The sequence below is a fragment of the Amia ocellicauda genome, chromosome 3 (assembly GCF_036373705.1).
Source record: "Amia ocellicauda isolate fAmiCal2 chromosome 3, fAmiCal2.hap1, whole genome shotgun sequence".
Lineage (NCBI taxonomy): Eukaryota > Metazoa > Chordata > Actinopteri > Amiiformes > Amiidae > Amia > Amia ocellicauda.
Genome location: NC_089852.1, coordinates 40,522,104 through 40,544,214, shown reverse-complemented (window position 1 = coordinate 40,544,214; position 22,111 = coordinate 40,522,104). Strand labels below are relative to the sequence as shown.

The following is a 22,111-nucleotide window of genomic DNA, read 5'->3' as shown; positions in this document are numbered from 1 at the left end:
TGTGCATTGCATTAGAAAAGCAATCCTAACCTTAATGAATGTTCGCTGTGGACTGTAATTTTGCATCATATCGGTTGGTTAGCTGCTCCACTTGAAACCTGTTTTTATTTGTTAGGTGTGCCACAGAATGTAAACGGGACACACACGAGAAACAAAACCCATAACATAATAAATAAATCCTTCCAAGCTCGGTTTTTCACTGTAATTATGTTTCATTTTATTGTTTATTGTAGGGTGGGCGGAGTTGTTGTGTGCTGCACAAAATGTTAGGTTAAGCACGTGTGATTTAGGCTTTAAGTTTGTGAAGCACGGCTCAAATCTCTGAGAGGAAATTGTTATTCACAAATAATAACTGCCATAATGGGATCACTCCCGCTGTGGTAGAAGGAACCGGAACCGTTGGCCTGGAGGATTTGTTTAATGCTGCATGGTAATTTGTAGAATTTGTAAAGGGTGACATCTTGTGGTTACATTGCTGTTAACATGCTTGTAGTAACATTTTTTCTACCTTATTGTACATAGTACAATTAAGAGAAATGTGCTAGTGTGAACAAGGTCATAATAACAGAAGATCTGAAAATTCTTATATTTGTGGGTGTGGTTTTTAGATTTTTAGACAAACCTGCACATTTCTATATGTTGCTCATGTTACGACCATAGATTTTCACTGACCTTAAACATGCAATCAATGGAATTGATTTTTTGGTCTATGGTGACCGTATGGTACTATTATTTGTAAATTCATTAGTGTTTACTCCACCATTTAAGAAAAATCTATGCCATTGCTTTTATCCCTCTCTGTGGCTGTCATGTGTTCCTCTGGAAATTGTGACGTCTGTGACTCAACCTTATGCCAAATGTTTTTGAGAGAGGAGGCCTGCGACATCTGTATCCATGTTTGTAATCTGATTAAATGGAGTAGACAAAGGATTTTTATTGTATAGTTCTGCTCATAGATAAAAACATCACTGTGATTATAAATGAACCAAATATTTTCTCCAATCTGTTTTTGTCATTTTGAGCAGCTTTAATACATAGTATGTGTTCCTGTTCTTGACAATGCTATATACCGATTTCCAGCCTTTTCTGTAAGGTGTATAATGTTTTTTGTATATTGATATGGTTGTATACATGGTGTGATATGTCATTTTTAATGTTGGGGTTATTTAATCATATATTGGGCAAATACGTTTGTTTAGTATTATTTTCTTCTTAAGTTTGGTGGGGTGGGCTTTAACTATCACATACAGATTACAAATTGGGTTATATGTGAACTTCTACTTTACAGGTTAAATCACACTAGTAAGGGATATGAACTTACAGCTAGAAGAAATACTGACTTCCTCTTGTACATCAGTGTATGGTTTGATTTGATAAATAAATCAATGTTGTAGGGTTGATAAACAGTGTGAATTTGAAGCATTACATTAAACAAAGGAAGTAAGTGCTGAAGAGGCGTCTGGTCCGAATATTTTATCTGCAGCGAACAAGGACAGTGACACAGAGTGCAGACGTTAATTTGGTGGGCAGGATTTCTAGGTTCAGCATATTGTATGTCTGACAATTATCATTATCGTTCTTAGCATGACAGCATGTCCTCCAGCTACAGTACATTTTATGAACAGAGAATTTACATACAGCACACTCCAAACTAGGCAGGCAGCTTGAGTGGGAAACCATTTTCTCAGCTGGTATACCCCAGTCTACACCATGTGTTTTTTCATGGATTTAACATCACCGGTCTGAACACTGTTATTTTTGTTTTATTGTCCCATATTTATATGTATAACCTAGGCTGTTTAATCTCATAGTTTCTGAAATTGTCTTATATGTAAACCAGAAAAAATGTTAATCTTCAGAAGCTGAAGATAAAAGCACATGGGTGTTTCCATGGAAACTGAAGCATACAGTTGGAGGAATGGCCCAGTGTCACTGAGCCAGTACAGGTCTGACAAACTCAAAGGCAAAATAATTAACTGGAAGTATGTAAGCATACAGGTATAATAACCTAATTACTTGGAAGACAAAAGCAAACTAAAACTGTAAAAATCAGATTAGGATTTGGCTAATAATATTGGCACACAGAGTGCTTCAGACCTACACATGACTGATCATTGAAAATTTGATAATTTGATGTGAAATTTGAAACAAGTGGGAAACAATTGTGGAGGCCTTCATGCAGCAGCAGATAAATAGTCAACCAAATGATGAATAATACTCATGGTGCATACATTGTGTGGAGTTGTTCTTCAATATATTTTTTTATTTAACGTTTGGAATTAATTTTGGCAAATTCGGAGCTGTTTGCAGTCAAGTTCATATTTCCTGTTTGTGGTTCAACTGACTCTACACATACATGAAACATACAAGTGTAACAGTTATATGTTGCAGAATAAGCTAATTCTTCAGATGGCACTGCATGTCTTCTTTCTGTGCATGTTGTGCAGATGTACTGTACCAGGTTACAGCAGAAGACGAGTGCTTTGATGCTAATTTATTCCAAAGAGTGTGGTGCTCTTCATTGCTCTTCATGCCAGATACTTCTGGAATTCTTGAGATTCTTCTTCGGTCCTTATATGAAAATGTAGCAAAGAATGTAACTTCACAGCAGTGTATGATTTTAAATGGTAAGAAAAACGGATGAAACAATTAAGTGAGAAAATGTTAAAGCATGGCTTTAATGTAGGTCTAGATCACTGTTATTTCCAATAATGTGCACCTTAGTTCAGTATCACAGAAAGGCATCTTGCTGTTTTTCTTTAGTTTTGATAACATTAGTGATGGTTTATACATTCTGATGACCTCATCTTTTGGTGGATATATTTTGATTGGCAAAAGAACCTCTTGTTCTGCTAAGGGAGATAAACTGGTGTTTAACTGATACCACAGAGGTGCTTTGTTCTCGCTCTAGAACCACGTAACAGCTTGCATAGTTCCAATGAGCCGTGAAATCGGAGGTTTGGGGCCGGCACACCAGTGCAGCTGGGTGTTTATCCATCACTTCAAATACTCTTGGTTTTTGATCCCTCTGCTTTCTGGTTATGTTTGCATTTAAAGCAGCAGAAGGGGTCAGGCATTGCATTGATTGGCAAGGAGGCACCTGCTTGATATATTGGAAGTGTGCGAGGAATAAAACAAATGTTCTGCACTTTACTGGGTTTCCGATGGGAAAATCACTGTTTGCCTTTCACTTTGAGGCCAACCGTGGGTTGTTGCAGTTATGGAGAGGCACATAAATGACTTTCCTGTTTGTTGTGCTCATTCATGTGTGAAATCAAGCTGCACAGGTTAATGCAAAAGCGGGAAGGCAGTTTGTGTGTTGCTCAGTTGTTTTGTATCTGCCTGGTAGAAATTAAAAAAAAAAAAAAAAAAAACATAGACGAGCATGAACTTGTAAACGCAATCATGGAGACGAATAGGTACCCTGCAAAAAATATATGGAATCGGATTGGTAGGATTGCGGTCCAGAAATGTATTTTTTCCCATCTTGCTCTTAACATACAAATGCAATAAGAGCAAACACTGATATTGACTTGACTTTTTGAACCCAACCAATATTTAAACTGCGAGTGACAAAAGGGCCACTGCATTGCTTCTGTGCATTGAAAATTGGTTTATTGATAGTATTCATCACCAAAAATAAGATAAAAACTATCCCCATCTTAATTCTCGCTCTCAGTGCTTACATGGATGATATCGGGGCTGAATAATCTCCAGGTCTCTGAGCCACACTCTAAGCAGGTTGCTGGTAATCATGACATTGAAATTGCAATTGCTGAGGGCTCTTTGTCACAGAATATCAAGTGCAGTCTGAGGTATGCTGGTTCTGCTCTCTTGGTAGTATTAACAGTCCTGAACTGTCATAGTGTAGACTGCACACATGTCTTCCACTGGGTGACATATCCAGAACAAAAGAGTACATAGATTTGCTTCTCACCCTTTAAGCTATTCCTCTGCTGTTGATTAAAACCCAGGCGGCTGAAAGCGGGGATTTGGGGTTTCAGTCTTTATTAGGGAGATGTTACAGCCTGATGTCCAGAGGAATGTAGTAATGATTGAGTTTTCTTGATCGAACTGCAGTGTAGGAAAGAATAAGTGTAAATCATGTAGCCTATAAATAAATAATGCAGAAGGATGTATGAAGCCGTGGACCTCACTGATGTATCAGTCCGGTGAGATGCATCACTGTCATGAAGGCAATCCGGAACTCTTCATTTGCAATCTCTTTTCTTATTTGGAGCTGCGGAGAGAGTGTGGTTGTAACACCTGATTTGGAAATATTGTCTTTCCGAATAACGTTGTACTAATCGCTCTGGAAGCTTACCAATTAACAGGCACCTATGTCATTGTGGGGGAGGACTCAAGCTCAGAAAGGAGAAGAGAGAGAGAGAAGATGAAAAAATAAAAGTGAGCATCCTTTAGAGAGGAAGAAAGATTACAGGGATGAACCCCACGCACTGTAACCCACACCACCCACCCATTACGTAATTGTGGAAAAGCATCCGATACGCTGTCGGTGTGTTGTGTGTGTGTGTATATGCAAGTCTCCCCAGATTCGTAGCCTGGTTCCCATGGAAACAAAATTTGTAAATCTGCATGCAAACAGCTGCTGTTGCATACCTTAAAGCAAAGTGATGGCTTAGAAAAAAGGAAGACAAAATGTCATGAGAATCCTCTTGTCAGTTCTGGTCAGAGCAGAAAGACTATACCTATTAATTGAAGAAAACAAAACGTAATGAGTCTCATACTCGTATTACATAGCAACAGTGATGCTTCTGAGTGCATCAGACAACAGTAAGGGCACCCTGTGAATTCCACCCATCAATGCCAAACGTAACCACACCATCTAGTCTAATGCATAAATCATAGCTGCCTAAAGACTTGGCTAATTCATCACGTAATTTGCAAATCCGGATACACACAATCTGATTAAGCATTCGAATCTGAAAGCAGATGTTGGCTATCCATATATTTTCAATGTATTTTGCTTCTCTGTCCCCATTTACCTATATAAGTAGTTTGATTATACACATCTGTTCACTTATGTATGTGTGTGAGATCTTGAAAACAAAATGCAAATCAAACAAACTACAAAGAGCCATGTGCATGCTGTTATCAGTTATTTATTCAAGCTGCCACACAAAGATGGAAGGCTTCGCTAGGTACATATGGCACGCAATGGCACCTTTTCTGTTTTATTTTTCTCTCAAGTGAGTCCCTGTGGTTCCACCTTGGCATTTTCTGAGTTGAGAGGCTGTGAGAAGTTTTATAAACTGCCATTATCATTATATTTGTTTTATTTTTATTTTGTATCAAAAGTTGTATAATGTTAATAAACGCCTTGTGTCACCTTAAATACACTACCATTACAGAGAGAATGCAAACACACACAGAACTTTAGAGGTTTCAAGTAGATGTCAAGTAAATCTCTAGACCAGCATTTATAACTACATTTTTTCCTTCCCTTTGATATGCCTGTGGTGCACTATTATGGTTAGGTTAGGTAAGAGATCTATAATTTCACATAGGTATATTTATGGCTGTTAGTCTCGATTTGAGAGCTGGTGAAGTGGTGAAAAACAGGGGACAGCCCTGTGCTCAGCAGAGATACAGGATGACTTGTTGTTGGCTTTCCAGTGGAGTATGGTGCCCAAACCGTACTTTACATGACGTGTAAGATGTTATGCTCTCAGCAGGTTGTTATACCAAGCAGTGATTGTGTGCTGTGCTTGTTTCTGCTGTATTGTTGTCGTCTTGCTCAGTGGAATGAGAAGGGTCAATTGCCTTGTAACGATTTGCTAAACTGCACCTTAGTGCAACTTCAAGAGATTGGTTTGCAGCTCTGGAAGTTCATTACGATCCTATATGCACTTCAGTCTCCTGTGTTACAGCACTTACAGGCAGAGTATCTCAGTCCATTGTGCAATCAAAACAAAACAACAGCAATGCTTTACAATACCCACTTAATATGTGTTGCATATGTTTCATAGGCAAGGCCCACAAAAAAAATCAACAACCCAAAAACACTGTATGCATTTAAAAAGTAATTAAGTTTAACATTAGAGGCCAACATAAATCAAAAGCCATGTAATGTTGTAATGTGCAGAGTTCTGTAAATGTAAAATGCTGCAGGTGCAAAAGTGAGAATTGATTTAGTGCAGCAGTAAGGAGAGAAACCCTACAGTGACCAAGTCTTTTTTTTTTTTTTTTTATAAACGATTGATTTCTGCAGGGTATGATATAAGTGCTAATGATTGCAAGTTTGGGAGCTTCTGATTTGAAGCCTTTTATTCTATTCCTGTGCATCTTGTGGGCTTGGAGCCAAATGGGCTAAGCATAGGCGGGAACAGACATAGTCAGTCAGAACTGGTTTTAGTCTGTGTTGAAGCTGATATGGCTTGCAGGAGCTGAATGTGATTTCCTGCATTTAGGATGATGTTATCAGTCCATGTCTATGGAATTTCTGTATGAGAATTTACAATTTAAATTTGATTTTGATTTAATAAACAAAACAACCTTTTATATTTAACAATATATTCAATGGATATTTCAGACTGTTATCATGGCAATGGCTGTTATTTCAATATATTACATTTCTGTCATTTTTTTTAATGTATATATTTATTAAACTTCTTATTCTTAAACTTACACATTCAAATACCAAAAGCAAATTTTTACTTTTTTGTTGGATACAGTATGTGTCCTAGTTTTAAAAGTCAGAAACCGACTTTGAACAGAGAACCACTAATGCTATCAGATGATAAGCTAAACATGCATATGGTTGAGGTGGTTGAATAGATGGAGCTAAATCAGTAATAAGTAACCTCAGGGTAGTCATGGGTCAACCACAATTCTTCATATAGGTAAACAGAAAAGCAGTGTCCATCTAGGCATGGAGATCTATGCACTTTAAACCTGTAGAGATTACCAAAAAGCAACGCATTTACAAAACCAGATGGCCATTGGAAGTCACATCGGGACAGAATTGGTTTTATAAGCCAGATTGGAATTTGATGAGCTTGGTCACATGGTGACAGTATCCCTGCCCATAGGATTTATGGGATCAGTGGGACATTAAATACTTAATAGAAACTGAATTAATACTGCCTAAATCATTCAAAACAGCTCGCAGACTATTCATATATCTAATCGGTAATTTACCCATTTGTTACTTAAGTTTTACATTCAGAAAAGTTAGATTTTCTGAGTTAAAAGATTTTTGTGAAATGGAACATGGCTTAGGACCATATTAACATCCAGTTCAATATAGAAAAGAAAAGCCAAATAAATGTTATAAGAAATTGGCCATTAATTTAGTTTTTCTGTAATAAAGGACATGGTATTACAAATAGGAAAACATTGGATGTGCAACTTAGGTTTAATATCATCATGTGTTGCTGTACAGTGTGCCACAGCAATATAGTTCATGGGTAGCACTTATCTGCACAGCTAATGATTTCCAAAGCACTTTAGTATACACAAGTTGAATTAAATTCCTTCTGAGCTCAAATGTAGCATTTCTGGGCAGCAGACAACTCAATGCCACAGAACCAAAAAACAGAGAATTGATGTTAGGTAGGAGATGGGCAGCAGTGTCTTATACATATGACCTTGGAGAACATGCAATAAATTAGTTTACTCACCTTTTAAGGAGAGGGGATTGGTTTGAAGGCTTCTACAAATCTATCACGGCAAATAAAACCCAACTACCTGTGGCACTGTATACTGCAGCTACCAAAATTGATTGATGGATTTCATCTAGAGCCTAACTACCCCACACTGGACTGTCACATTCAATTATTTAAAATATTATTTTAGGCAAGTTACATCAGTATTGTGGATATATCTTGTGGAACTATTAAGCAAACCGATATTGTGATTCCCTCCATCAATAACAACTCTCCTCCAGGTGATTCCTAGTGCGAGCTGTTCAATGCCATTTCTGTTTTTATAAGCAGCAATACTAGTGTAAATAAATGGTGTGGCTTAGTTATGGTGATATCTGGGAATGTGTGCTCAGATTATTAAAATAATGGAAAGCAGACCTCATCTGATTTTCTTAATTTGAGCAAGCAGCTTCCTAGCCCATCCATCTATCTGTCCACCTATCTATCCATTTATCTTTCCATCTATATACACAGCATGGGTTAGGGCTTTCATCTCTATCTGTAATCCATGCATCACTTTGAATGCGTGCTCACTGTCTCCATTCATGCACCGCATTGGAGAAGCCCAGTGGAGTAAATCTTAATTTACACTGATTGACTAATTTACACCACATTTTACAGGTCCAACCATTTTCTACAGCAGATGTTAAACCCTGACAACCTTTTAATTGTACGGAAGCCATTCATTTATCAATACCCAGTAGGGACTGCACTGTGCAGCCTTGTTGTATATCGCGTTTCTTACTGCAGTTGACAGCATTCTCTAGGAGAGTGGCTTGGTTTATAAGAGTCCTTCAGACCTGGTATTTTATGTCTTGTGGCAAGAGTGACTGCACCACTAGAGCAGGAACAGTCATCCGCAGCAGCAGCAGCAGCAGCCGAATGTTTCGTGGGAATGCCAGAGGCTTCCATGAGTCCAGTATCACTGCTCCACCCCTGTCAGATTCCCCAACTCCTCTGTGCTGTTAATCTGATGAGATCACGCTACTTACCACATTTCATCTTCACTGCAGCTGCCTCCGTCTGCACGGCTGCACCTGTTCCCCCAGCTGGACCACTTGTGTTTTTCTCAATAATTCTATTAATAACCAATCAATCCTGTTTAAATAGATGGATATGTAGCAATATGTTAGCATGTTAACGCTTATTAACCTTGTCAATAAGTCAAATTTCTGGTTGTACTTCTAGCTTTTTGGTGTTTTTAATAAGTATCATTACTCGCGTCTCAGTTTTATAGTTTGTTTTCGGATTCCTGTGTCATTTGTTTACTTTTCCATATTTTGCAGGTTAAACACAGAACTCCATATTTTGAAAAAGGAAGGATAATAACCCGAATTAAAAAAATAATCATATACTTTTTTTGTTTTGTTATTGTTGTTTGTTTTAGATGAGGAGGTACAATTGGGTAATTCAACCCCCTGACTTTGAAAATCAACTCAACAACAATCAGTATTTTTCAGAAGTGTCCTTATTCTAGTTCTCAATAATATATTTCTGATTACTCAATCATTTGAAACATTTGTTATAGGTTTTTTTGTTTTTCTTTTTGTAATTTGGATCCCTAGTGATGTGAAAATGACATGAAAGTTTAGAGGCTTGTACCTATATCCAACTAAGCAACAGCTTGGAAACTATTTCTGCCCTGTGACACAGACTATTCATTTGCCTCACAGTCCTGTTTGAGCTTCCGGAATTCAGACCCATGGACGTGTTGCCTGGTTTTCAGCTCCTTGTTCAGAACCAGAGATCCTAGAAAGGTCTGTAACAGCAGGCACTGAGACAGTGTGTGCCCAAACTATGAGGCTGTGAAATGGCACTGTTCCCACATTAGATCCATCCAGAAATGAGAATTGTTTCCAATGTATCACAAATATGTAGGGATTATTCTAACTTTGTTCCATGCACTAGAAATGTAATTCCGAAACACAAAAACAACCAAAACTGTCAAACTTGGGCTTTAAAGATTACAATTGAGATTTCTACTGTGTTTTTCCATCTTTCCTATTCAAACAAGTTATGAATTCATTTGCATGTTAATGAGGGAAATAAGTATTTGACCCCTTCAACTTAGTACTTGATGGCAAAACCCTTGTTGGCAATCGCAGAGGTCAGACGTTTCTTGTAGTTGGCCACCAGGTTTGCACACATCTCAGGAGGGATTTTGTCCCACTCCTCTTTGCAGATCCTCTCCAAGTCATTAAGGTTTCGAGGCTGACGTTTGGCAACTCGAACCTTCAGCTCCCTCCACAGATTTTCTATGGGATTAAGGTCTGGAGACTGGCTAGGCCACTCCAGGACCTTAATGTGCTTCTTCTTGAGCCACTCCTTTGTTGCCTTGGCTGTGTGTTTTGGGTCATTGTCATGCTGGAATACCCATCCACGACCCATTTTCAATGCCCTGGCTGAGGGAAGGAGGTTCTCACCCAAGATTTGACGGTACATGGCCCCGTCCATCGTCCCTTTGATGCGGTGCAGTTGTCCTGTCCCCTTAGCAGAAAAACACCCCCAAAGCATAATGTTTCCACCTCCATGTTTGACGGTGGGGATGGTGTTCTTGGGGTCATTCCTCCTCCTCCAAACACGGCGAGTTGAGTTGGTGCCAAAGAGCTCGATTTTGGTCTCATCTGACCACAACACTTCCACCCAGTTCTCCTCTGAATCATTCAGATGTTCATTGGCAAACTTCAGACGAGCCTGTACATGTGCTTTCTTGAGCAGGTGGACCTTGCAGGCGCTGCAGGATTTCAGTCCTTCATGGCGTAGTGTGTTCCCAATTGTTTTCTTGGTGACTATGGTCCCAGCTACCTTGAGATCATTAACAAGATCCTCCCGTGTAGTTCTGGGCTGATTCCTCACCGTTGTCATGATCATTGAAACTCCACGAAGTGAGATCTTGCATGGAGCCCCAGACCGAGGGAGACTGACAGTTATTTTGTGTTTCTTCCATTTGCGAATAATCGCACCAACTGTTGTCACCTTCTCACCAAGCTGCTTGGTGATGGTCTTGTAGCCCATTCCAGCCTTGTGTAGGTCTACAATCTTGTCCCTGACATCCTTGGACAGCTCTTTGGTCTTGGCCATGGTGGAGAGTTTGGAATCTGATTGATTGATTGATTGCTTCTGTGGACAGGTGTCTTTTATACAGGTAACGACCTGAGATTAGGAGCACTCCCTTTAAGAGAGTGCTCCTAATCTCAGCTCGTTACCTGTATAAAAGACACCTGGGAGCCAGAAATCTTGCTGATTGATAGGGGATCAAATACTTTTTTCCCTCACTCTATGTATGGATACCAAAAGATGAAAAAAGACCTAGAAGATGACCACATAAAAGATGGGACGATTAAATCATAATCTTTGCATGTGTGACATGGAAAACGGAAGCTGTAGATAGAAGCAAGTGGGAACATCTTGGGGAGGCCATCATCCAGCAGCGGATCGATATAGGCTGACGATTATGTAATATTTAAATAAAAACAAATGCAAATCAAACAAAGAAAATAATGGTCCTTTATGCTATTCTAAAAGGTGGGACCAAAGTAGTTATCCTTGGTTTCCAAGTCTCCTCTGATTGGCTAGTTAATAGGACTTGTTGAATGTCTATATTGGTTTTGCTAATTTAAGCCTCTTCTTTAACTGAGGAAAATGCACCTCAAACCAAAGTGTCTTCTCAGAGTAATAGTGAGCATTTAGACGATTTTGAAAACTAAAACTGAGAAGGAACAACTATATACATTGTTTTTTTTGTGTACCAAATTGTCCGTTCTAACATATGGTGTAGTGGTTCAATTAAATAAAAATACATGTTTGAATAAGTACCATTCCTGACTGCATAGCCCCTAAACATTGTTCGCAGTTATCAGAAACCGTGATCTACTGGTCTTCGTTGTCTAACAAAATGCTCTGAGGAAGTTCACTGAATTGTGTGCAGAAATTCCACAGTGATCTGTAACTCTTAAAGTGACAATGCAGCAATGGCCTTCGCAGTTCACTCTTGCCCTTAATTCTCAGATGAGTAGTATGTATTACCCCCACATTACTGTCTCCCTTACTGCCAGTAGTAGCAGGGTAACTTTCTCGGTTGCACTGAGCGAAACCCCAACACGAACATGCCCTGTTGCTTATATGACCTTGAAGAGCACGGGAGAATTTTTGTTACTTGTACTTTAAATTCAAACAGTTTATGAAAACCGACTCTGTTTACATCTTGGCTGCAGTGTTTAACTCTGGGTGGAGGGGAGGGGAGGGGGTTGGATTTGGTAGTACAGTACTAAGCCCATTGCTAAGCACAGAACTGAATTAGAAATCAGCTGTTATGTGTGAATGCTGCCCAGGGTTGAAGGTCATTGTTTGAGTTGGAGAGAACAGGAGGCTGCCCTGGGGATTAGGCTGCGTGTTCAGATGGTAGTAGCGCAGGCATCTGGCACTCGTATTCTACTTTACTTCAAGGAACAGCCTGTACGGGACATTTCCATGGAGACCCGTGAAGTTTTGCTGCATTGTAAGTGTTACAGTCTAATTTTTCCTTTGACAACACGTGTTACCATCTTGAGCAACTGCAGATTGTAGAGCAAGGTGTAATGTATGACTGTTGAAAAGTTGAGGAGCCATGGCAAGGAATGAGCCAGGGTTGTGTGTGGCTGTCGTGAGGGCTCTGATTTCAGTTTTTCAAAACTATTGTGCCCGAAAGCCTAATGTGTCAGAGGATTTGCATACATTTAAGTGATTTATATTAGTTCTTGTCTTTGCTTTTCCTTATAAGGAGTTAGATATGAATAAATGGAAGAGATTTGAAGTTTGTACCTCTTGAGAAGTTAAGATTTTTCATTTTAATTCAATTGAAGGGAAGAGTAATTCCCGCACTTCCATATTTGTTTTCATTACAGAATTGGTCAAATAAGCTGAGCGTCCATTTAAATGAGGACTGATTATTTTAATGAATCTCAGAACAGTTGTTTGTAAACTTTCTGGTGTTGTATCAAAAGTTATTTTCTTTATTATGGAGAAGGGCTTCCTAGCTTTGCTGGCACTCTTTGATTTGTTTTCGAGGTTTCCAGTTTTTATAGTCTTTTCATTCATGAAACAAAAAGCTTAAGTTTAAGCTTTCCTAAATATCGCAGGCTAATTGCTGACCAGAATCCAGCTCATCATCAGTAATTGTATGGCCTGAATTGTCTCTGTGTTTGATCAAGTTTTGAGTTATATTGTTGCCTCTCAGTGATTGTAGTAAATTCTGGTTTGAAATTACAAAATACTGCTGTAAGGTTTGAAGTGTGTTAATCCAAATCCCATGTTTACTCTTTACAATTAATATTGAATTGTTGTGTACTTGTTGTTTGGTTACTATAATTATTTAGTAAGCGTATTCCTTTAACATCTCAGTACATTATGGGTTAGTGCTATATGGCACAGCTACAGTTCTGTTTTGAGTGTGTGCCAAGTGCAACCATTGAGGTACTGGAAGCCTCTGCAAAAAAAGTAAAACAAGAACTTTCTCATCAAAAGATTAATGAATGTAAAGCTTTAAATCTGGCAGAGGCTCATTGCAGAAGCAGAAACTCCAGTTGTTATTGGCAATGCGGCAGTTTAGATTGTGTTATACCCTTTGCTGGCCTCTAAATTAGTTTATGCTAGTTTTATCTCACAGAAATTTCACTGACAGGACGACAGTTTGGAACCCGTCGTGAACAGTGTTAACATTGCATGTGAAAAAATAGCTTATGTGATTGATTTGGTATCGATTGTTACATAGTTTGAATAAATTGCTTTCCATCTTTTTTTATGAAATATAATCGTTTATTTCTTTTCTGGTTAAAATGCAGTATAAGGAGGTGGGTACACAGTACCTTGGGCAAGTATGAGCTTAATTTTGTTAAAAAAATTAACAACAACTCTGACCATCTCTGAGCTTGTTATACATGAAAAAGTAAGAATTTAACTGTTGTCCTTACAGATACACATTTGACATTATTGGTCCTTCTTGTACATCCCTTGAGTAATAAGTGAAATCCCTCTAAGCCCCTACCCGGAGGAACTGAAAGATACATATTTTTAGGGATTAATGTAGCGTAATGGCAATTGAATCTTGATCTTGGTCTGTTTGTCTCCCAATACTGGTAACTGTTTTATATCAGTATCTTTCCATACACAATGATCCACACTGATATAGATAGTAGTTGTGGTGGTCTTCATGAAACCCAATAGCCCCAGTCCAAACTAATGAGGAACACAGCCATACATCACACAGTGAGCTGGCACCTTGCTGTGTCCATCAAATGGGTCTCTGGGCAGCTGGCAGTTGCCTGCAGGAGCTGGCTGGGGCAGTTACAGGTTGCCTTTCCAGACCTTTGGACCTTCATACCTTGTGCAATCCAGTACAGTATGTTTCCTGATTTGGTGTTTTTTCAGTGAATATTCTAGCATATGCCTTAATTTTAAATGTTATTTATATTTCAGCTCAACTTTCAGCATTTTCATCCGACATTACCTCCAGATTGTTGCAGATCTAGGCTACAGCATTTCTGCTTTTCAACCTGTGGTGAACCAGCAGTTGGTATATGGCAGATGAAATGTATGAGTTGTCAGGGATACAAGTTAGCAGCTAAATACTTCTTATGTCTACAGGAATTATACAATTGTGGATTTATGATATATTAATACCTCTTTGAAATAAATGTTTTACTTAAAGCAAACCGTATTTATTTGATACTATTAAGTTATTTACATTTACTTGTTTGGCTTAAGTGGTCCTTGATAATTATATTACATATATGAAAGGGTCTTCGAAATTGCATTGTTTAGTAAAATGTAGTGTAATATGATAGCATATAGAAGGCATCTCTATTAAATATCATAGTAAAATATTGGAAAACAACTAGCCTACATCATTCAATATTTAGGTCTTTAACCTGAAATCCCATCCTGCAGTCACAACAGTATATTTTTCATAAAGCCACATATACATTGAATGTGTAACACAAACCTCATACACTGATCAATGAAATTGATCTGAAAATGTCCGTCATTATAATTTGTACAAATGCATTACTTGCAGTCATTTTCACACCCTTGTAAGGTATGCATCTATAATGTTGAAACTGTTATATACTAATAACATTTGACATATTTGTGATTTAAACAAAGGATCAGATTCACTTTATTCAAAGGTATCAACATTGCAGGGTATACTTTACAAATTTGAAAGCTCATGCTAACTAGTGCAAATTGTCATGTAAATCTATTTTATATTTTTCTTTGATGCACAGAGGAATCTATTGGCAGCCAGTACTATTACATTTTTGGGAGACTTTTTTTGGCACTGCGGTGTCTGCTCAGTGAAGGGAGAGTCTGTGTTTAGAGAGGAGACCAGATACATTTGTGATTCGAGGCACGTTGGTTCCCATTGCTAGCATGCACAGTGCTCTTTGGAGTTTCAGGATTGTTTGAATTCATTGCCAGTTGGACACTTAAGCATCGAAAAATGACTCCTGTTTAGGCCTGTGTAGTGTGTGCAGGTTGGAGCTTCCCACTCGGGATTCAAACTGTGCACCATTGGGGCTATCTGAGCTCCACACCACCTAGCAGAGCGATAAACCGCTACGCCAAAAGACCAGCTCTCCCACAAGCGGGAGGTTTATCACTATGCTGATTTCACACAGGGGTTGCGTCACTGTAACAAGCTCATACACACTATGAGCTCCATTACACATGTGCAACTCGCACAAGACCAGGTTAATAATTACTTGACAACTTCACAAGATGGATGTTTTCACAATGTGCTTGAGGATCATTGCATTTAGTGACATTAATGTCCTATGGGTAGAATTCACCCGACTTAATTATTATAATGTTAGCATGTTTGAAAATGTGTTATGGTAGCTTAAGGAAACTACACATTTTTATAAAGAGCAGGCAGTTTGGCCACATTCCAAAACTATATGCTTAGACTTCAAGATGTTGGCTACTATTTGTGCAGGCATCTCTCCTCAAGACCAGCGTCAATCTTGCATCATTTGCAGCTGGTGGAAGCACCAGACGTCAGACAGACAGCAGCCTCAAGGGCACAGCCACTGCACAAACAAAAGGTGACATCTTGACTTCAACTGCACCTGATTTAAGGACGTAAACAATGAGAAGTAATTACAGAAGCTTTTCAGTCAAACATCTCAAGTGGCCTCACATTATTTTTCAGAACGCTGCCATTTGCTGTTTCATCCACGTCTTTAAGCTTTTGCATTACAGGTTCATAGGGATGCTAGGAAGTTGAGCACGAATCCTGCTCTGGTGCTTTAATGTTATACTCCTTCTTTTGCTTTGTCTGACCTGTGGCCATCACGGTGCACAGAAAATAGCAGCAGCCCCACACAATGTTAAATATGGAAACAGAAAAAAAAAAAATCTAATTTTTCTGATTACAACTGGAACACAGTCCGATGTAGGCTGACTGTTCCCACGTAAATGCTTAGCCCACAGCACTCACCGTAATACAATGCCACCCACAACCCACACCTCCAAGCTCAGCTCTTTAATTCACCGGCCAGATCTGATAGTAGTGACGGCTACTGCACAACACAACTCATTATACATACCTATGGTTACAGCTGCTAAACTTTGGAATGAATTTAATAAACAGACCCTGAATTAACTGACATCAAAAATGGCTTTCTGAACATTAATAGAATATATTGGGGGAAAAAGTGTTTAATTATCTAATGGGGTCACTTTTTGCCAGATGCAGTTGTCTCTGCATATAAGCATATAAGCAATATCTGCACTGTAAAATACTCAATCACTCATGCACCCTAAATCAATTTGTTTGCTGAATTTATTTTAATACTGTGCAGTTCTAGAGCTCTTCTTTAAAACTGAATGAGATTTAATTTTGGCCTGGGGTGTCACAGTTGTCTCAAGTCGATATAACTGCCGTACTACACAAATCTGTCAGGATATGTAGGCGTTCAGTAATTCTGTTTTATTTTTTTTATAATGAATTGATGATTAAAGCAGAAAAGAACAGTGAGTCTCATTGAGACTTTGAGGTTCTTTGTCTTACAATGTATTTATATGTGTGTGTGTGTGTGTGTGTGTGTGTGTGTGTGTGTTTGTGTTTTCAATGTAGGACAAGGAAGTTAGAACCTGAGGCTTTTTGTATTGGTTATTGGTATTACACAAGCTTAAGCTTCTAAGCAGAACTGTTTCTGAATATTTATTGCAGAAGTGCATTAATTATTCTTTTGGGTGGCTGGGTTTCAATGCTATACTAGTGAAGTATACATTTTTAGTTAATCAAAATGACCTTCCATAGTTAGCAGTTCCTTTTGTCTCAGGGCACAGTTATTTGACATACAAATGCTGTTTCAGAGAGATGTGCTATAGAAGAAGAATCCAAAATGCCCTAGACTCTCATGTATTTATTTGATACTAAGGTGGGGGGCACAGAGGAATGAGCAATGAGCAATGAGCTGGGGTGTCGTTTTCTAAAATCTGCTATACAGTTGTAAGGTATTTAGAATTAAAATTAATATCCTTCTTAATTTTTTCTATCTTTCTTTCTGTAGATATCCAGGAATTCTATGAAGTTACACTGCTTAACACTCACAAGAGTTGTGAGCAGAAGATCGAGGAAGTCAATCATGTGGCGGACAAGTGGGAGCAAACCAACTCTCCTGCGGTGACTCTGCAGCTGCACAGCGGCCCCGAGGTGAGGGGGAGATAACTGGAGGAGTTTTCCAGTGTCTACTTACTATCTCATATGGCATGTTGCTTTGGCCTTGGGTCAGTTGGTCACTGGGATGTGTGTCCACAGTAGTGTGTTCCACAATTATTGATGTACTATAGAATTAATGTATTAGGCTTGTTGCCACAGTACTTTTATTTTTTGAAGACTATTGTGGAATTAAAGATTTTCTGTTTTGCTGTAAAAGTTTAAGATATACATGCCACACAATGTAAAATCTGCCATGGTCCCCCTGGTAAAGACAGTTCTTGTTGATTTGATGGTAATTAATGCAGGGTGTGATTTGAGGAACATTTCAAAGAGCACACATAAGCCTTTGGAGCCAACCTGGGGCAGAGGAAAAACAGTGAAAGCAGAAGGTACAGAAATCTGCAGAGGATAAGCCTGTGATGCTGAATGCTTTACATCAGAAGGAGTGCATTGCTACGAATTGATTGATTTGGACAATGTGCTCAGTGTGGTCTGCGAGGCATTAAAGACTGGAAAAAGTGAGAGCCCGATTTTATCAAAACACACTTTGTCTTGGCTTTCAAGAAGGAGCTGTTTCCAAGGAAGTCACAGTCAGTGTGATTGAGCTTAATGGAAGGTCGACACGTACTTTAGGATGCCCTGGGGAACATTTCTGTTGTCTTACCTGCAGGTATTTTTTTTTTACATACCACAAGATTTATCTATTGATTGATTTATTTGAACTTTTATAAAAGTAGATTGGTGCAGAGACAGAAGTTATTCCTCATTTTATCATTTGGTGTTTTGTATCCTTCCACTAGGGGGAAACTAGTTCTTCAGAAAGCATCCGTTCTAGTACAGTGGTGCGATACCTGGCTGCAGCCCATCCAAGCAGACTGCGTCGGGATCTGTGAGCCGCAGTCTCACAACCTCTGATCAACAGCTTTTGGCTTTTTATCAAGTTCAGTCCTACAGTAGTACCTTCATGAGCTACATTTAATACAGTAGTATTTTTGTTTTTGTTATTCAGTATTTCATATTTATTATACAATTTTTAGTGAAATTAAATGCTGCAATTGCAGTATCTTTAACTCTAGAACATAAAAAAGTACATGTTTTCAGGCCATTTGTAAAACCAGATTAATTTGGCAAAGAATCAATGTGTTCCACAGTAATTGGGATGTCGGCTATAACAAATTGATACTGTATTTTAAGCACAGTACAAAAAGTACGCCTCTAGCCTTTTCTTTTTTTTAATTGCAAAAATCTAGAGCAATAAAGCTAAGCCCGATAAGTTGTCTGATATTTTTGTATCTTCCCATCACAAGCTCATATATTTCTGAACATACTTCAGCTAGATTTTTTAGTTAAGTTTGCCTTTGATGGTGGAAATATAAATCGGAGTTTGTGGCTAATGTATAGAAATGGAACCAAGTGCTGGGAGAGATGGAATGTAAACCTTTTTTCTTATGTATTTTCAAGATGCTTATTCTGCTTTATCCCTTAAGCGCACATGTCAGAATTTGATTATTTCTGCAGCCCTATAACAGACTGTATCAACTTTGTCAAACACACACAGGAATGTGCACATGTAGTTCATTAATCAGGCATTTTCTTCATCTTTACTGTTAACACTTTCATTTTTAAATTTTGACACACTTTTCCACCTTCTCCAGAGATTCCAAACTACTTTCTTAGTGTGCTGACAGGGTCACTTTGCTGTTGACATAGAAAGACCTGTCTTTTGTTTATCATTAAAGGCGGTTCCCATCCACACTGCGGATGATCAAGATCCCTTTGTATTTTTCACAAATCTGTTAACCCCAGTAGTGTGTTGACATTATTCAACACAGCAGAATGTGACCTTTGCAGTGAACCCTACCTCAATGGCTAAATTAGGATAAGGGTCTTTTTCCTGCCCCACCCGCCATATCCCTCGTTCTTTCTTGAAGTGGAGATCTCAATAGTTAGGACTATATGAATGTTTTTATTTTCATTATAGATCATTCATATTTTGCCGCTGTAGAACAGATTTTATTTTTTCCAGAGTCATAATGCAGCCATTTTTAGGGATGGCTGCATAGTGATCTGAAATAAGGATGTTTCAGAGGTCAAATGTATGTCTGAAACCAATTTTCTGCCTGGTTACTCTTTAATAGCATAAATAAAACTTGAATGAATCACTCCAAGCAGTGGAATACAACATATTGTACAGACGAAGTCTCGTAGTTGTGGCCATGACCATTGTCACCAGGTGTCCAACTCTGTCGCTCAATCTGATCTCTGTGCCACAGCCAAGTCTCAGCCGCACATGCTCGCTGGTGGAACGTGTGCCAGGAGCAGGAGTTAGAAAGGGTCACCTGTCCTCAACAGGCAGTTGTGGCACTACCGATCGTAACAGATTGCTCCAGATGAGACTGTAAGCTTGGGTACTGCTGAAAGTATGGCCTAGTGAATGGTGACGCAAAGCTCAATAAAACTACTAGACTTTTGGCTGCAATTTGCTATTTGTATATTTGGTTTTACGTTGAATTCCAACATATGCAATAGAAGCATTTATTCTTCGCTTGTGTCATAACTGACAGGAAGTAGTGGGCATAGTGTATGAGAGTGTTGATTTCTATGGGGTTATCTTATTTTAACTGTTTGCAAATCAAAGAATGTGTCTTGTAACTTTATAGTAGGCGTAGTTAGGATGAATTATATGTATGGTGTTTCTCAAATCAGATATGCTTTAAAGAAAGTCTTATTGCATAGAAAATTACAGTTTAAATAGTTGGAGATAATTGTGCAAGTTGTTTAATTTTAAAAATACTATACGATGTGTCGGCATATGCTTTGTAGGATTTCGGCTTCGGAAGCGGTGACTATGAGAATAATGCATTTAAAAATATATATTTTCTATTCTTCCATTCAGTTTGGACTGATTCCAAATTCTCAGAAGGTGGCTAACTTTTTGACATTTGATTTCCCTAATGTTTGAAGGAAGCAAAGCATTGTCAATTAGTGAAGTGAAATGGGTTAAGTAGAGAGAAACTGGAAACAGGTCTGGCATAATTTTTAAAAATGCATGTGATTATTACACAGTTACTGAATACATTCTGAACAGCAAGGTGAGATGCTTTATACTTTATTTTTGGTGGGGGGGGGAGGGTAAATTTAACCTTGACATAATTAATAGTAATAGTTATAATAACATTAATTATGAAAAATATTGTCAAGGGCAATGTTTTGGAATTTGACAGCTGATTCCAGTCTAACAGTGTTTTTGTGTTTCTTTCACAGCCTAGAGAATTGACCAGTATAGAGTGCTACATACCCCGAGCAGAGGGAAATGGAGGAGAACATGGCGAAAGCAGCAAAGCAGAGGTAAATAGTCATTATACTCATTTCTGGGCCTGACAGGCACTGAGTGAGACATTGGGATCTCGGGGTTATGATACTTCTTCGTAGACACTTGATCGTGTGATCTGTGGTAACCTTGTACTAAACTGTAATAAATGTGTATTAATATTAATGAAAACTTTAAGTTTGAATGATTTTGTCTACATGGCGGTGATGAATATAAATAGTAAACCTGTTACAAAGCACTTATAAATAATAATGCTTTTTAAAAATGAATCTATTGTCATCCAATCTTCCAACCTAGCCAGAGGGCGTTTTGGAAATATGCTTCTGTCTGATTTTGAACAGTGCAGAGAAAACTAACATACTGTCTGGAAGCTGAAATGTATGCTGCAAATAGTTGTCTAAAATACCTGTTTTGGAATTGGCTGGATTTCTTTTCCAGAGTCTTTCCACCACTTCTGTTCTTGTTTTCCAGAATAGAAGTGGTGATGTACAGTTTGGTGTTTTTTGTTTTTGTATTTTGGATACAACTAAACAAGATTGTGGAAAAATAAGGGATTTATTTTTGTTATTTGTTCCCCTGGACACTGTTGAACCTACTGCCTTATAAGGTACTTTAACAGGCTCTGTTGATATAATAAATGTATTATTGTTCTTAAGCATGTATACTGTTGCTTAAAATTCAAAGAGATGCAAAAACATTTAAGTTAAAATAATCTGTAGAGTGAAAAAAGTACTTAAATGAATAACACTACTAGGAAGTGCCTTATAGGGAAAGCAGAAAAAAAAAAACAGAAACAAACAGGAATATATGAGTCAGGAAAGATACTGGAAAATACACTAGGGATCAGAGCAGGAGAGGACTGGAATACAAGAGGAGGGATGGGTAGCATAAAGAATTTGACAGAGTGAAGTCATTGTGTTCATGCTGAATAGGCCATTGTATTGATACCAAGTAGATACATGAGCCTGGGATAAGATGCAGGTTGGGTATGCATTAGAAGCTTTTAGCTGTATTATTAGCTGGGCGCTGATGACTTAGGAGTGCTGTCATTATATAACTTGGAGCCTTTGAAGATATTTATTTATTTATTTATTTTGACTGCAAGGCAGCAGCACCACCAGTAATTGTCACATCTCGCCCACACAGACTGCTGTCTCCTGCTGTACCCTGTTTCTGCCTCATTAGAAGTTGCTTCAGAATGGCACATTCAGTTAGAAATCATTTAGAAGGGGCTAATAAATTCAGCAGGCTAAATTGAGCAGCAGTGCAGCACTGTACAGTTCTTTTTATAATGTTGGCGTTTGTACTATATTTAGTATCCTTTTAAAAACTGCGGCTAGAATTTACATAAGCCTTAATGAGAATGTTGCTGTCGATGCATTTTGATTTGTGATAATAAAGCGAGTTTTT

At 38.3% G+C, this 22,111-nt stretch overlaps 1 protein-coding gene across 16 annotated transcripts in view; it reads left to right on the top strand.

Moving 5' to 3' along the window:
- dlg2 (discs, large homolog 2 (Drosophila)) overlaps nucleotides 1–22,111 on the top strand; it is a 259,732-nt gene that overhangs the window by 12,415 nt on the left and 225,206 nt on the right. For 15 of the 16 annotated variants that reach the window (XM_066699432.1, XM_066699445.1, XM_066699448.1 and 12 more), the window contains 2 exons: nucleotides 17,222–17,364; nucleotides 20,635–20,718. In XM_066699432.1, coding sequence (XP_066555529.1) covers nucleotides 17,222–17,364; nucleotides 20,635–20,718 — 227 coding nt within the window. Of the gene's footprint in view, nucleotides 1–12,026; nucleotides 12,166–17,221; nucleotides 17,365–20,634; nucleotides 20,719–22,111 lie in introns of those variants that run through there. The other variant, XM_066699435.1, reaches the window with a different exon arrangement.